Raw genomic sequence first — 15,802 nt, 5'->3', positions numbered from 1 at the left:
CCAATCGCTTTCGTCCACTTCGTTTTCCCGGCTCTGTCGCAAACTTGAGCGGATGGAACAATTCAATTATTTGGTGGATTGCGCCGGAGGAAAAACGGGCACGGTTGGAAGGATGTTGGATAAAGGATACTGTAGGCCCAGAGTGAGCCTTCATGCACACGGGTGAGATGGTGATTGGGACGTTGATAGTGAAACAAGAAGAGGCTGGATAGAGCAGCTTGAGAGTTTAGTGTTGTTCGGTGTGGAAACGTGGGTCCTGAGAGTTGGGTTGGTACATGGTCCAGGAGGGTTTTTCCCAGTATTTCCGAATTTGATCTCATTCGATCACTATTTGGAAGTTCAATACGTGACTGCCTACGGCGCGTGAGCTACAGATCACTTAAAACGGCTCACTCCCCTTGTAGTCCCATTGGTTGCAGCCTCGAGAAATGAATGACTCATTTGAAGATTCGTTTTAAGATCCAATAGCTCTCCGAATCCGGTCATTTTCATTCGGATATACAGAATTACCCCGCAGGTAGTCAACGTAGGGGTACATTAAAGGGCTGAGAATGCGATAGAGATGGGTAGGAAAGACAATTTTATTTATTTACTCCCACACACCCCGAAAATAGCTCGCAATGACCTTTACGTCGAGGATCCCAACAAATAAAAAAGGAAAAGGGTAAGGATAAGTACCAGCAAGTGATTATGAGACGATATGGAGGGAAATAGTGTTGATTAACCTTTGCGCAGGCAGTCTTAAATCCGTATCTATACGCAATGGAGGATGGATTACTGGGTAATCATGTAAAAGATGAAATGGCTTACGGAAAGGGTGGGGAATGATTGGCCGTAGATTTTAGAATTCAGGAATACAGAGACGTCGACTCACGACCTCTTGAAGATGGAGCCGCTTTTAAATGAGTATGGTAATAGACATTATGTTTTCAACGTCGATTAGTATTCGGAAATCTCTCCTGTAATATTGCGGATAACGTCAATTGTTACTGTCATCCACATCATCATTTTGGCATATTTATTGAACCTTTTGAATACATGATTCGAAAAAGAGGCCTCTCTTCTTTGTTTACCTCGTTGAAGTTTTTTTTTTCCATTTCGCTGCGAACTATTTTATTGGTTGGTTCCTACTGATTCCTCACTTACTTCCATCAATTTCTCTAGAACTAGCTTCCTGGACGTTACTTCCGTTTCTTATCTTCTCCTCGGCGTGAGGTTCATTAATGTTGCGTCTTCAACGCATAGCTCCTCGATTTTGCCAGGATTTCTCCTGAAGTACCCGCTCCCAGGAAGTAGGACCTTAAAATCCTTGTACATATCCGCGTGTTTATTTTCAAATTCCCACGTAATTTTGGGTACGTCAGCGTTAAAAAAAGGAAGTGAAGCCTCAATTCAATTATCGTGTTGCTTAGCTTCGCCCTTTTCCCCGGCTCTACTGTTTAAATAATCACCCCTTCCACATTCCCCTGTTGCGTCGTTATGCTCTCACCCTTCCATGCTGCAGGGGGCGTAAGGGGTCTCCTCGCCCACCCCCCAATTTCCCTCCTCTTTATTTCTCCCTCGCATAATACTCTTTCCCACTTCGCTTGTCGGATAGGGGTGTTGAGCCTCTTTCCAGAAGGCGTCATTCTTCGGGGATCAAACTTTTCCCAGGGAGACACCCCATTTCCTTCCGCCCTCTTATACATTAACATAAAGGGGAGTGAGTGTGTATGTTTACAAAATATGCAGCAGCGAATTATAATGCATTGTACAAAATCCAAAACAAATAAAAAACGAAATGTAACCAGATTGGTTCAAAAAATTATAAAAATTGGAAAAAGAATTTAAAATATATAATTTCTATCCTTTATTCATTGAATTATTGTATTGCTTCTAATTTGTGCAAAATGTCTTAGTTTTTAAGTCTCCTTTTTCACGCAAACACCACACAATACTGTCAACGACATGCGTGCGCCATTTTTTATGTGCTTTTATCAACTGGATAGTTGGGGAGAGTTTAAGTAGACACCGCTACAGCCCATGAGATGCGCCTTCGGCTCGGTCACAATATTGAAGGTGTATGTTTACTTCATCCTTGTGTCCTCGTCCAATTTTTCTGTAGGGGGTCCGATGCAAAATCTGAAGGCTCAGGGTTCGTGTTTCGGTGAGGCAAACATTTTTAATTCATATACTCAATCATTGGTACAGCATCCATGGCATTTTCTTATCCTTAATCCAATATACCTCAACTCTCGGTTTTAGCGTGTTTTGATCGATGGTGTCTCGTCCTTCGCCTTCCATTCTGCTTGAGAATTCCTCTCGACTTTTTTTTACCCTGTAATTTCTTCGTTAACCATCTGCCACAGCACCGTTGTCCTCGTCCTTTTTCTGTTTTGTGTTCCTATCCCTTTCTTTGCCTCCTATGAATTCATAGTGTATGTTTACGCTGATGGCGTTGTTTAAATGAATGAAAAAGTATATAAATTCTTCCGGTGTTTTACCCCTCTCCCAATCCCCTAACTCCTCCTTATCTCTTCACCCCCGCTCGCAGTTAGGCTCGGGAAAATTGGTTGTTTTCCCGCGTATTTTCTGAGAGACTTTGGATATATACTAGAATAGAATGTAGACAGAAGGGAGGAGCATTTTCTAAGTATTTATTGAGAAGGCTCGTGTGAGAAATTTCGTTTTGGCAGGAACACTAAACGGATGAGAAGCATCGATCATTGGAAAAGCTGATTAAAAAAATATTACAGATATGAAATATAATTTAAAAACACACATTTAATTTAAAAAAGGTATAAACTTAAGACCTCTCAATTACTTGTTGAAATTTTCAAATATGTTTGATGAGATAATATACCAATTTTGGATTAAACACTGTGATGAGATGGAATGAATGAGATGGCTTGGTTTTTGATTTAACCCGTATTATTTACCACTTCGATTGATTTTGATCCAGAAATTAAAAACACAATATCTCAGTGCGTTATAGTGATCTTCTTTTATAATTTAAAGTTCCTCGAACCCCTATGATGCAAATAAAATTGCTAAACGTCAGCGGAAAAGAGGGAAATTAATTTTCAAATTATTCTTTTTTACTAAATATGATAAAATTCAAATTTCTATTCATTCAGTTTTATTAATGCCCAATTCCATGAAAGCGCCATTGACCTTCCCTAGTTCCTAGACAGGTTCCTTCGGTTACCACAGATAAAGGCCATCAATCCTCCTCTCCACCGAAATCGCACTGCTCAATACTAACGAGTACATTCTGTCTTTCAGCCGTGGTTTGTGCGGGTTTAAAGAAGGTAGGACTCGGAGAGGTTCTTTTTTTCTCCGGAAACGGTCTTGAGAGGGCGTTAGGGGGGGTGTATCTAGGGTGGTGGTGGGTTGTACGACGGCGGAGGAAAAGAAGAGGTTAAGGGCGAAGGAATTCCTCTGCTAGGAGAGGTAAGGGCTTGGGAGAAGAAGGCCGAGTTTGAATTTGTAGTCGAGCGGAGGGAGGAAAGATCTTGTGGATTCTTAACACGAAAAGTTTGGAAGAATTCTAGCACGGATGGTTGGGTCTCGCATAAAAAGGGTATAGTAGGGGGAAAAGAGGGTAGACAAGGGTGGGGGAAGGGCTTTAGCGAGGAAAGTAGTGGAGAAGAGGGGTAGGTTGCTGGAGCAAAAATTTAAAGAACGCTGAGCCTGAAAATTCTGGTGGAGGCTGGGAGAGAGGTTTTTCAAGGGGTGGGATCGCAGAGAACTCTGGGAGGTTGGCGTGGCTGGTGTTCAACGGGGGAAAATCTGAAAAGCGGAGCGAAAAGGGGTGGGGGTTCGTGGGAATTCTGGGTATGGTGGGAGTGGGGAGTTTTCGAGGGAAGTGGATTGCCGTGAGTACCCAAGTTCATTCCTTCCTCGCAATGGAATCTGGGCGCTTTTCTCGCTTCATTTTTTTTGCTCGTTCTCTTCTTTCTACTCCGTGCGTGCTTCTTTTGTCTTCCTCTCTCTTCCTGTCTCCTCTTTTCTTCTTCGTCAACGCTTTTCTTCGTCTCCCTGGACTCTTTCAAAAAGGTTTGAGAGAGATAGGAAGTGATATCCGTTGCATTCACGCGTGAAATCTGCCCGTCATATTTGCAATTATTTATTTCTCTGCGGCTTTCATTACGCCAATTAAATTTTCCTAAGTCAGTTATGTGAACTGTTTTAGCGTTGATTTTGTACTATTTCCAATTACTTGGTTCCTATCCTACTCCATTCGGTGTTTGGGAAATGGTTTGCTACGAACATGGAGTAAATTACCCGTTCGAAACATTTTTATCATTTTTTTCTCTTGTTGTAGTAATATTGTTTTTAAAATCGTGGAATTGCGTGCGTGCATTCTATTATCTTCCTATTTTATATGTGTGTTGAAAGCTTTGATCTGGTATCTTTTCTTTTGCTAATAAAAGAAATCAATAACAAACGATAAATTAAGCACAAAGCGACTTCGTCAACGACTTGGTTAAGGTACTAAAATCCTTTTAAGCGTGATTAAGGAGCTTCAGTATGCGTCGCGATAAAATTGATTGCTATAGAAAATATATGTCATTAGAGCGGGCATACTTTTGACTAGAAGGTTTTGGCGTGTTAACAACAATGTCTTTTGGCATTCAAAGTGATTCTAAAATATGATTTTCAGGAACGGGAGACTCTAGTAAAGGCTCTAGAAATAATTTTCGAAGATAATTTCCCGGGCGGGTTATTTTTCAATCATAAACCGAAGAGACATGACGGCTGATCTCCATATTTTCCCGTTCATTTCTAATAAAATGGGAAACATGTCCCCAACCCCACCTCCTTGACTCTTCATCCCATTTCCCTCGCATACAATATGTTTTCCTCCCTCACTCCACTCAATACTCTTCTCCTGCCCCTCGTTGGCTCGTTCTTGAGCCAAATCCAATTTTCTCACTTCATCTTTTTTTTCCATTCCTCTTATTCCCCGCTCTTAAGGAATTCCACCCCCATCCCTGCAGAATTTCAGCCCTCCCCATCCCTTCTTGCAGGAATATTCAACCCCCAGTTTTCTTCCTCTTCATATTTTTTTTCTTCCAGCCACCCGGCGTCTACCACCTTCTACTCAGGGGTGTCTTCCCCCCCAGATTCTTTTATCCCCCTCTTCCCTGTCCCCCCCTGGGCGTCAATTAGGCTGGCTTGCTCAATATGCGGCGACTCCCAAGAGCGGAGGGTTAAAAATCCCGAAGACTTGCTGACTCTCCCCCCATTGCCATTCCTCGTCGCCATCAATTACACGGCTGTTAATGAATCAAATAACCCTCTCCAAAATGGAGGGGATTAGAGATAAATAATTCTTCCCCTTTTCATGGAGGGGTTTCTCCTTCCATTTTACCAAGCCCCGCGGCGGCCAACGTCACTGTTTGGCTTTTTTTTCCTCAATGTCCCCTGTACTTATCGGTCAACAGACACTCAAACAAAAAAGAACAAGTTTTTCCCCCAATTTGCTTGCCTCGCTTTATTTTACTCCTTGACGACAAATGTGCTCGACTTATTAGCCTTGTGTGCTTTCATTTTTCGGGCATGGAAAGATGCGAATGAAAATTTCGAATTCTTTTTTTTCCTTTATTATTTCCATAAATTTTTTTTCTTAAATTAAGTTGAAAGAGCGAGAAACTAGAAGACGCAAGGTTTAGGAGATAGTAAAAGGTAACGTTTATAAACGCCCTCGTTACGGCCGAAGAAATCTCCACTAATTACCGTTTATTAACAGTTGTGAAAGATATTTCAGGAATAATGTCAGCTTAAAAAGGCTGTATTGAAGTATTTTTGTATGAGCTTTTCGTCAATTTTAGATTTTTTGTTTCATTTTCGTTTCCCGTAGTCGAATACATTTGCAGTCAAAATTGAGGCACTCGATAGATAGTTTCTATCAATCTAGCCGTAAACCAACACAATACTACAGTAAAGGGATATGGATTGAGTCAGAAAAATGGCATTGTGTTGCAACGTTCCTTAATTCTCCTGGATCCCTCCTAGTCAATAGTCCCTTTGAAGTTTCTCCAGCGAGGTCCCTTGTTTCTTTTATAACGCAGCTGTTACATTTCCCTCTAAGGCGGTTTAACGACACTGGCTTTGGATATTTCCGACCCCAATTTTCCCAGCTCCTACCGTTGGCGTAAACAAGAAAAAAATATCCTCTCTGCCTATAATCTCTTATAGCGCCAGGCTTCTTAAACTCAGGGTCCGCGGTTTTATCGCTGGGGGGAAGTCGGCGTATTGCTGGTCTTTACTCGACGTAATTCCGCGGGCCTTTTCACAATGACCTTTGGTCTCACGCTTCTGCCTAACATCCATTTCTGACCCTTTTGTCTCTGCGCCCGTAACTTGTGGTGCAGTAATTTCCAGTTTCGTCCCTCATTGTTTTTTTGCTTCTTATTTTCCGTCCAACGTCACTTGCTGAGACCCATCTTGGGTGATGGGCTAAAGTTCTCCCCTTTTAACCCCCTGTTTTCCCTCTGGAATGGATGATACTAAAACATCTCCCCATGTGAAGGATGCTTGTTTCCGGTAAATCTTTTCTAGCACCCCTTCTTATCCTCATTAATCATTGAGACTGCCTTATTGCATTTTTTACATACTTCACCAACTGCCATGAGGAATTGCAGATACTCAGAGTGACTGAAAGCGTTAACCGTGAAGAAGCGTGAATGGCAACCTAAGATGCATTCTGTTCCCAAAATAACCGAAATGAATCATAATTGTTATAGGCTACAAATTAAATATAAAAACATTAGAATATTGTTCAAGTTCTTATAGAAGACTCCGAGTAAAGTATTGGAAATAATAGTATCAATAACCCTTGATAGCGCAATATCTTTACAAGAGTGATGAGTCGTTGGAATTAATAAATACCTAAAAATAACTTTTAGAAAAAAAATTATTTAAATTATACAGATATTCGATAGCAACGGATACGGAAGGGATGACATAATGTCACATAACGTCTCTAAAATTCCGCCTTGTTTACATCTTAACGTAATGTAAATCTTTAATTTCGATCATATTCTTAAATTGTCGATTCTAGTATAATTTTTTGATGATAAATTTGGGAGATGAAATGAATTCCTTTTACCGTGGGAGAATTTGATCGTGAGAAAGAGCACGTTAAATTTTATTCATGGGTAATGCAGCCTTATCTTTCGTTCCTTATTATTTCATATCCTATTTGTGTTTTCTTCTTCATTTAATAGCGGCTGCAATGGGAGGTGCTAAACTGCTGAGGTCTATTAAGGAGGATAGGTGGGGATTCGTTGTCAGGTACGCTCAAAGGAAGTGGCTCACGGAGGGAGTAAACCTATAACACCTACCATTTGCTCTGCTCACGCTCTGACCTGAACCGATTCCGATATGAGCATTCTAATAGTGAAAACGCAATGTACGTCTGACCTCCTTCGTGGGTGGTATCGTGTGCAAAACTTAGGAAAACGGGCGCGGCAATTGTAGCGTGTAAAATTTTCTTCGCGGAAGTCGTCCCGCAATTTTTGACCCTTCATTTTTAACGTACCGTACCGAATATTTAAAATTAAAGGAATCGGTTCATTTTGTATTTGATTATGGTTGGGGTATAAAATTGTTTTGAGATCCACCCAGCCTTAGGATCAGATTTATTAGTGAACGCAACCTGGGAAATGATCGTTGTAACCTGATTAGTTCCTTATACTTCGTATTTCGAACTCAAAGTTAGTGTTTTTTCATTCTTAGAATCATTCAGTATCCTCCTGTATTCTCTCCCCTCTCCTGTCTTTTTTTAAAGAAATTATTGAAGCAATAGCGAAAAATTGTATCGCCTTCGCTGATTTATTTATTAAATGCTGAATAGAGTATCTTGACGACTCTGAAAGAATGAGTGTATTTTTGCTTAGGTCATTGATCTAGGTCAACAAACCCTAGGACTCAGTTTTCTGCTATAATCTATTTCGCTTCATGTATTCACTTCTGAATATGTCTTATATTACTGCTCCAATTTCCTTCTTCTCTGGGCATATTTTTTAAGAGCCTCCTGTTTTCTTCTTCCAGAACCTCTCACATCGATGCCTTCTTTTTGTTCTTTTGTTTCAAAATTAACCCGATATCTCCCTGTTTTCTTCTAGATTCTGATGAGAACGCTCTGACTTATTTTTCCGTTTAAATGCTATGATGGCTGACCTTTTGTTCTCCCGCGTTTTAAGGCCTGGTTACACGGTACATTAACACGTACAAGTTAATGTACGTTTTCGTGAAATATTTCGGTGGACCGGAACGGAACATGTACGAATGCATGAAGCAAATTAGAACAGGTTCTATTTTCTGTGCTTGCATTCGCACAAGTTGGGTGGTTACGCGGCGCATTTTGGCGTTCATTCTCGCGTTCATACATTTAGACATTGACCCGTACGTGTTAATGTATCATGTAACCAGGCCATTACAGCATGTCCGCCCGCCAAACCGTAGGTCGCGGGTTCGAATCCCGCTTTGGTAGGTGGTCCCTATATTTGTGTCATGCTTTGTTAATTCCTCCGTTTGTAAAAGGCCTATATGTGCTGTTTACGGGGAATTTGAAAATAAATAAATGTGCTATGAGATGTTTTTTTTAAATAGTTCCTCCCGTCTCTAGGTAAAATGGACTCCCATTAATTTGGCCATTTCTTCCCCATATCCTCAATGTATACTTCCCTCGCACGTCTTCAGGATCTCCACCACTCTGGGCGTTTACTTTTATTCATCACCCCAACCTCGTCTTTTCCTTTTTTAGGTTCCTTTCAACCTCTCAGCTATTCCATCCTGAATCCGGCAACCCTCCCTCCCTCCAAGGGGCCTGAAATCGTTAACTCTCTCCAAAGTTCTCACCCCTTTCCTTTTTCCGAAAAATACCCTCTTATTCCCTACTTATATCCGTTGAGTCTACCTCCCTTGTGTTTCGTTCCCCGAGAAATTTTTCCCAGCTCCCTCTCCTCCCAGCTGAGGGTTCTTGCGAAATAATCTCCCCTCTTTGTACCGTCGAAGGCCCACCCCTAGTTTTTCGAAGATCCTCTTCCCCCCATCCTGTGCCCTGTATATATTCCCCCCCCTCCACCCTCATGATTTTCCATCTTTTCTTTCCGCCAGACCCTTCACCCCTTCTTCCTCGCCAACGCCCTTCCATTCTCCCCCTTCACAGATTCCCTACCGAAATTCTTCCGGCTAGGTAAATTAAGTCGCATTAGCAAAACTGGCAGGTCCCCCACACCCCACGCTTTTCCTTCGTTTTCGGGGGGTGGGGACTCTTAGCGTAGGGCAGGAGGAGGTGACGACGCGGACGGGAACTCAAGGGGTGGGGAATTGGTGGTGGGATGCTTCGGCTGGAAGGAGGGCCAAATCTTTGTTCTGTTTTTCGTGAAGAGTGACCTTCCCCGAAGTAGCGTTAGTGACGTGTACAGATAAAGAGAAAAGAGAGGATAGTGGATGGGGAAAAATCGTTAGCAAAGTTGTGGTAAAAAGCACATGTTGAAAGGTGGAGGTGGGTGAAAGAGAGTGGTGTAGTGGGTGGGTGAGTAATGTAGGTGGAGAAAGGTTTTGCAGTACCAGATCGAATTTTCAGTGAAAAATTTTCATGCCAAGATAATGTTTAACTGAGCGCAATTAAATGAGGTTTTCATTATTATGGTTGTGCCATTGAGGAAGGCGGATGTGCAAAACTGAGTTAGAAACGATAGTTACTGGATGTGTAAATGATACTATTATGCACAGTTCGTCATGCGTATGTAAGTCCGTCGATGGTTTCGATATCTGCATGGTTTGCTGGTGATCGTGATTTCTTTCTTTCCCAAAATAATGATATGAAACCATGCAACGGGTTTAAAAGCAATCCGTATTACAGTGGGGATATACATATAACGTTGCAGTTTGCTAAAATATAGCGCCCTCGGGCGAGGGAAGAGAAACCGGGACAGAGCAGTCGCAGAGAGGCTGGAGGGAGCCCTAAAGCTGCTCATGAGCATATTTGTAATTGCTGAGTAATTGAGCGGAAAATTTACGTTTCCCCTTCCTTTCTCAACTATCTGGAAGGATCGAAAAATATGCCAACAAGAAAAAAATAGTAGAAAAACTTTCAGCACCGTGCTGTCGACGCCCTTGGTTAGACATCATTAATTGATTTTTCTTCTTTTTTTATATTATTTCTCCTCGGGTGACCCCTTTTATCTCTTCATCGGCGTTTCACGCATAACTTAATCCGCCTCCCTAGGCTCACGTCCCTAGTTCCCTTTCTTTATCCCCATTCCTGAAAAAATACTCACTGTCATCCCGCTTTAAGTCCCGTGCTCTGCTCCAAAAAAAAGGGGGTCCTCTCTCAAGATATGGCAACCCTCCTACCCGCCACAACACCCCCTCCACCCTCCTATAAACCCTCTCAGCCCGGAATCCGTAACAAACACCCAATCCTAATCAACATTCCATAAACCTTCCCGACATAAGAGATCTCGCCTCTCCTTCATCCTCCGGTGGGAAGAGGGTGAAATGCCCATAAATTAGCTTAAATTCCTCGCATTCCCTCGTCTTTCTTCGCTCCGTTTCCTCACTCCGCGGTAATGGGAGGAAAAACAATTTTGTGGGAGGAGGGCGGTGGGTGGCTAGGTCTCTTTAGCCAGGGTGATGACCCAACCCTCCTCAATCCTTTACGGTCACGAAGAGGTTGAGCTTGAGGGAGTGATTTCATTCCGGCAACACTCAAAAGCATCCTGAATAAAAGGTTGAGATGAAGGATAGGCTCAGAGCGTCGGGTGTCCGATGAAGATTTTGAAACAGTTGACCGAATGGATGACTTTGTATTTCTACTCCCTCTTCCTTGCAGTTAGAAAGCTCTCTTTATTAAATTGTGAAATAAATATGTGAAGGATGCGTTAGATTATTAGATGACTTCTTAATGCTGGAACGTAAACTTTTCGCAAAGCACTACATTTATACAATGGCAATGTTAATTAGAATTTTTAATCGCTCGAAGGCGATCGCCTTAAATTATTGTTCATGATTATGGAGTAAATTATTTTAAATTTTACTTTTTCTGGTACTGGTAAACCTTGTTCTTTGCTTGGATTTATCTCTCTTTATAGTTATTTACTCCCTGCAAATATTTTTACTGTTAGTTTTTTTTACATTTCGTATCGTGTGGTGAGCTTACCAGTATTTGAAAACCATTCTTTACTTTCAAAGCGGTAAAAATACAATCTCTCGCATGATTTTCTTGGTTAGCTCGCCATAGCATAAGCTATCGGGATAAATCATAATTTTTTTAGATTGTTTCTCTGTATTCTGAAAATAATTCTGCTCGCTGTGGGAAATCGAGACCACGCATTTGTAGTTTTTCAGTGAACAAGGTTATTTTATTTTCCCTCGAACCGCAAATCCTGGGAACTTGTTCGTGTGGATATCGAATGGGTTCATTATTTTTACGATCCAGCGGGCGACACCGAGCAACTTGTCGACCCAGCAGTTGTAATTCGCTCGTGTGAATCGTGAATTTCCGCACCCAGTGCGGAATATCTGAATATACTAACCTCAAATGCTCGTTTATTCTTATTTTCATGTCAATATTCACATGTACGCTCCCTGCTTCCTGACTACTTTTTTCACCACATAATTAGGTTCACTTAATTATTTTCATCACGTGGCGAAATGTGGTCTTCACCATGTGTACAAGTTAACTACAGGTTCGGATGCTATAAATATGCCCCCATGCACGTACGATATCAATCTTGCCCCAAATGCTGCTGATAGGTATCAGTGAAATATCTTGCGGCTTAAACCGGCATTTCAAATTCATTTTCTCCATACATTCGCGCTGCCTAGTTTTTTTGGTAGACTTCGAAGTTTCATGAATTTCTTCTATTATTCTTCTAGTTGTCGCATTCCATCACGGATCTCAATCAGAGCACACGAGAAGCTCTAAATATGTTCATTGTGTCTATGTAACATAGTTACTTTATTCTTCTTCAATATCTTGCCTTCCTGACTTCGTAATGGGTCAATTTCTCGTCTCTTTCCCTCCACGAATAGATTTTTCGAAATCTAATGAAGTTGATTATGATAAATCTCAATTTCAGACGCCCGCGTAAGTCATATGCGTTCGCACGGTAGTGTATTTGTGTTCAAATCGACGTTTCATTCTCTAATCAATGTGTCTTCTCTCTTATCTCCCCGCAGCAACAGATGCACGCGCAGCAGTTGCCGCACGCGGCTGCAGCGGCCGCCGCGGCGCACGCCGCACCGCCGCTCCCCATGATGCCTCCGCACCCGGGCCTCCCCGGTGGGCCCCCCACCTCGGCCGCTTCGCTGCTCGGCCTCTCGGGGGCGCTGACGGGGCCGAGTGCGGCGGCGGCGGCGGCCGCTGCAGCCGCGGCAGCCGCCGCAGCGGCCAACCACCCGCTCAGCATGCTCGCCTCCACCAAGCCTGAGCTGCACCGCGACGACGTGAAACCACCATCCGGTGAGTACCTTCGATGCTACGCACTCTTTTTCATCCTCCGCTACTCTCCTCCGCCAGAGCACAGGGAGCATATGAGACTTGGTGGTTCCTTGACGTACGATGTGGATGAATTCTTCACGCGATTCCCTCAAGGTGAGCCGTTCAGTCAGAGCCGACGTTTAAATTGCTAACTCTGCCATCGTCCTCAGGGTTCAACGCCCTGTCCGTGAAAATTTTGGGAATCATATCTAATACACATGGATTGGTGGCTTTCGTGGATCAAATAATACCAGAAGCAAGTTAGGCTTGCCGATGACGACAGAATTTCACTCTATGGGTTCAACGCCCTGAGGACGATGGCAGATTTAGCCGTTGAAACGTCGGATCTGACCTAACAGCTCACCTGGTGGGGATCCCGCGATGTATATAACCACACAGGGATCATATCTTGAATTCGAGGCGTGCCCATCTTTGCATCCTAAATACTTGGGATAATATCCAGTCTACATGTACTAAACCATAAGGAGTTGATCTCTCTTATCGAGGCGTGCAAATTTCGGAAATCGTATTCAATGCACACTGGTTATTGGCTTTACTGGGTCTAATAATACCAGAAGCAAGTTGGGCTTGCGGACGTGATGACCGAATTTCACTCAGCGAGTGTTCACTGTCACTAAATTCTAGATAAATGGTGAAATTACGCCTTGCTAGGGAATCACGTAGGCAAAGATGTATCGAAATTTGGAATTGCCTAATTCAGTGGGAGTATCCTTGAGATATGCAACCCTATTACCTTGGTTGCCAATGTAGTTTCTTCAATGGGCAATCTTCGCCTCCACGGCGTGTATTAGATATTTAACTCTCTGCGCTCTGGTGTCATCTTCCTCTCATGCTCTAGAAAAATTCTCTACTTTTTACCGAAAGATTCGGGGTTTGTGTCTCCCATTTATTATCTTTTCATAATATCTTCGTCACTAACTCTAGGTGCGGGTTCGGAATTTGTCGAACATACCTACTCGTTTGGAGGTTAGAGACTCCTTTCCTTAGGGTCGGTCAATTTTGCAATATGGTAATGAGCAATATTTAAGACAACGGTCTGCAAGAAGAGGCAATGACCAGTCGATTTATGTAGCTGAAAAAAATTGTCGTGTATGTGGAAACGAATCATGGTCCGAGTTATGACTCTATTGTAACTATTAAGGATTATTTATAATTATGATTTATGTAAAATATCTCATTCACTGATCTTTATTTTGTGCTGGTAAATCATCGAATGCCTAATCTCGAAGGTATTTCTAAAAGAGACAGGGCTTATGTACCATTTCTTTCTGAATGGTTCCACGAAAACGATCATATTTTTCCGCACAGCTTCAGGAACGTAAGGCGAAGACTATTGAGGCCTACTACAAACGTATTAGTTGCAGAAAATCCTCGTGCTTTCCTTCTTTTCTTTTCCGTAACCCTCAAGTGACGAAGATATTTTTAAAAGGTAATGATTTTGTAAAAGTGGTCCAGAAGTTGTATGAATACGCTCTTGTAAACGAGACTGGTTCACTAGATCTCTTTTTCTATGATGACGCTGCTGAATAAGCTTGAAATTTGAAAGATCTTTCTTATAAGCCTCTCGTGTTAGAATTTGTTTGTATTACGATATTGGGGATGATAGCGAAAAGTAGCACTGGTTCTCCTTCAAAATCACACTAAAATATGCCATCTGCATTCAAGTTAATAATATTATCATTAACCCTGAATAATTTGTTCTTTTTAATTTGAGTTTTCATTTAGAATCTGAAACTGAATTAGAACAAAACGGAGAACAATCAGTGAAGCTTATCGAGCAATTATTATAGATTGATAGAAAAATGATGTTTCAAAATACAAAGGAGCGTTATCGGAATGATGTGAAGACCCTCAGCGATTTTTTTTCCCCTCGCAAGGCATAAATTGTAGGAAAAGTGATCTTGTGAACTAGTATCAGGTGGTGGTAAGCATGGGTATAGTCTGTAGTATAGCCTGTAGTTAGTTCCAATAAGTAAGACTGTGATATATTTTACCTTTCAGATTTTTAGCTGTCGATTGAGGAGTATTTTTTGTCAACATGTATTCTGTTGCTACAGCGTCGATTGATTATTTAATATCATTAATTAAGTTTAAGCCTACATTTCCGCTTGTAGCTTTGCCCCTGCTTTGGTGACAAAAATTACGAAAAAATTTAGGTCTAGAAAGGTAGTTTTTCTATTTCACCTCGGTCTTCGTCTTTAGTCCACCAAGAAGAAAAATTAAGCATCGTGGTTGACAAAGTCGTGACTCTTTGTTAGCTTAAGTTCTGTCCTAATGATCGAAAGTGTGTGTTTGATAAAATTTCTGAATCCGTTTGGTCTGACTGGCATCGTGGACTTCTTTGGTCCAGTATTTTCTTCATGGCTGATAAGTATTTTCCAAGCACCTAGCGCAGTCCTACTCTTATTGGTGTTCTGTAGGAGGGGCTCAAGTCGAAATTCCTCTTTAATTTTCATAATTAGCCTGTTTCAGTTCTGCATTGCGCGAGTCGGCGTAGGGAAATAGAATGGAAGTTAAGAAAAATACAGTGTTCAACTTTAAAGTATTGGATCTGCACGGCTTTCATTATAATTTAACTATTGAATATGTTTTAGTTGAGAACGGAATTTCGCAGTTGACTGATTTGGAAATAAAACCTGCGAATAGACGGATATCAAGGTAGTTTATCTCATACTTGGTAGTTTACAAAGTGGATTGAGTGGAAACCAATCTCAGGATTGTTGAACAGTGACGATGATGATACCGAGCTGCATTTTTTGCATAAAGTCGCCATACATGACTTCAATGGCGTTGACATAAAGTCAGGGAAGTCTCAGATGAAGAAAATTAAAATATTCGGATTGAAAATTAGGGAACAGTCAGATAAAGTAATGATGGAAACCCTACCCGTTTCAAAGCATAGTGAAAGCCTGAACCGTAACCACTCCATCATAATTTTATATTCGAGGAAGGGGTTTAAAGTCTACATGATGCCGATATCAGGACCGACCCGCTTTTCGTATATCCGCCATGTTGTTTTTTTTATTTTTTTCAACGTATGGACGCCTCCTTCAAATGCGGCCCTTGACAAGGAGAGACGAGAAGTTGACTGTGAAACACTAGTGGGGGAGAACTCGTCGGAGAGAGAGGAAGGGTTGAAAAAATTAAAAAGCACTATATATGCACCCGTTCGCACCGGGAGATGGGGGAAAGAGCTTTTCGAGAATGGCTTTTTAAAAATATGTCGCGCACAAAGAGATGAAAGGAGAGTGAGGCAGTCGCAAGAGCTGTATTTCCACTCTTTTTTCGTATTTTTTTCAT

At 41.8% G+C, this 15,802-nt stretch overlaps 1 protein-coding gene across 6 annotated transcripts in view; it reads left to right on the top strand.

The window, feature by feature from the left end:
- LOC124166372 (transducin-like enhancer protein 4) overlaps positions 1 to 15,802 on the top strand; it is a 531,827-nt gene that overhangs the window by 436,698 nt on the left and 79,327 nt on the right. For all 6 annotated transcript variants that reach the window (XM_046543868.1, XM_046543871.1, XM_046543867.1 and 3 more), the window contains exon 7: positions 12,181 to 12,463. In XM_046543868.1, coding sequence (XP_046399824.1) covers positions 12,181 to 12,463 — 283 coding nt within the window. The remainder of the gene's footprint in view (positions 1 to 12,180; positions 12,464 to 15,802) is intronic.

Source organism: Ischnura elegans, chromosome 10 (genome assembly GCF_921293095.1).
Source record: "Ischnura elegans chromosome 10, ioIscEleg1.1, whole genome shotgun sequence".
Taxonomy (NCBI): domain Eukaryota; kingdom Metazoa; phylum Arthropoda; class Insecta; order Odonata; family Coenagrionidae; genus Ischnura; species Ischnura elegans.
This window is presented reverse-complemented; position numbering and strand designations above follow the sequence as displayed.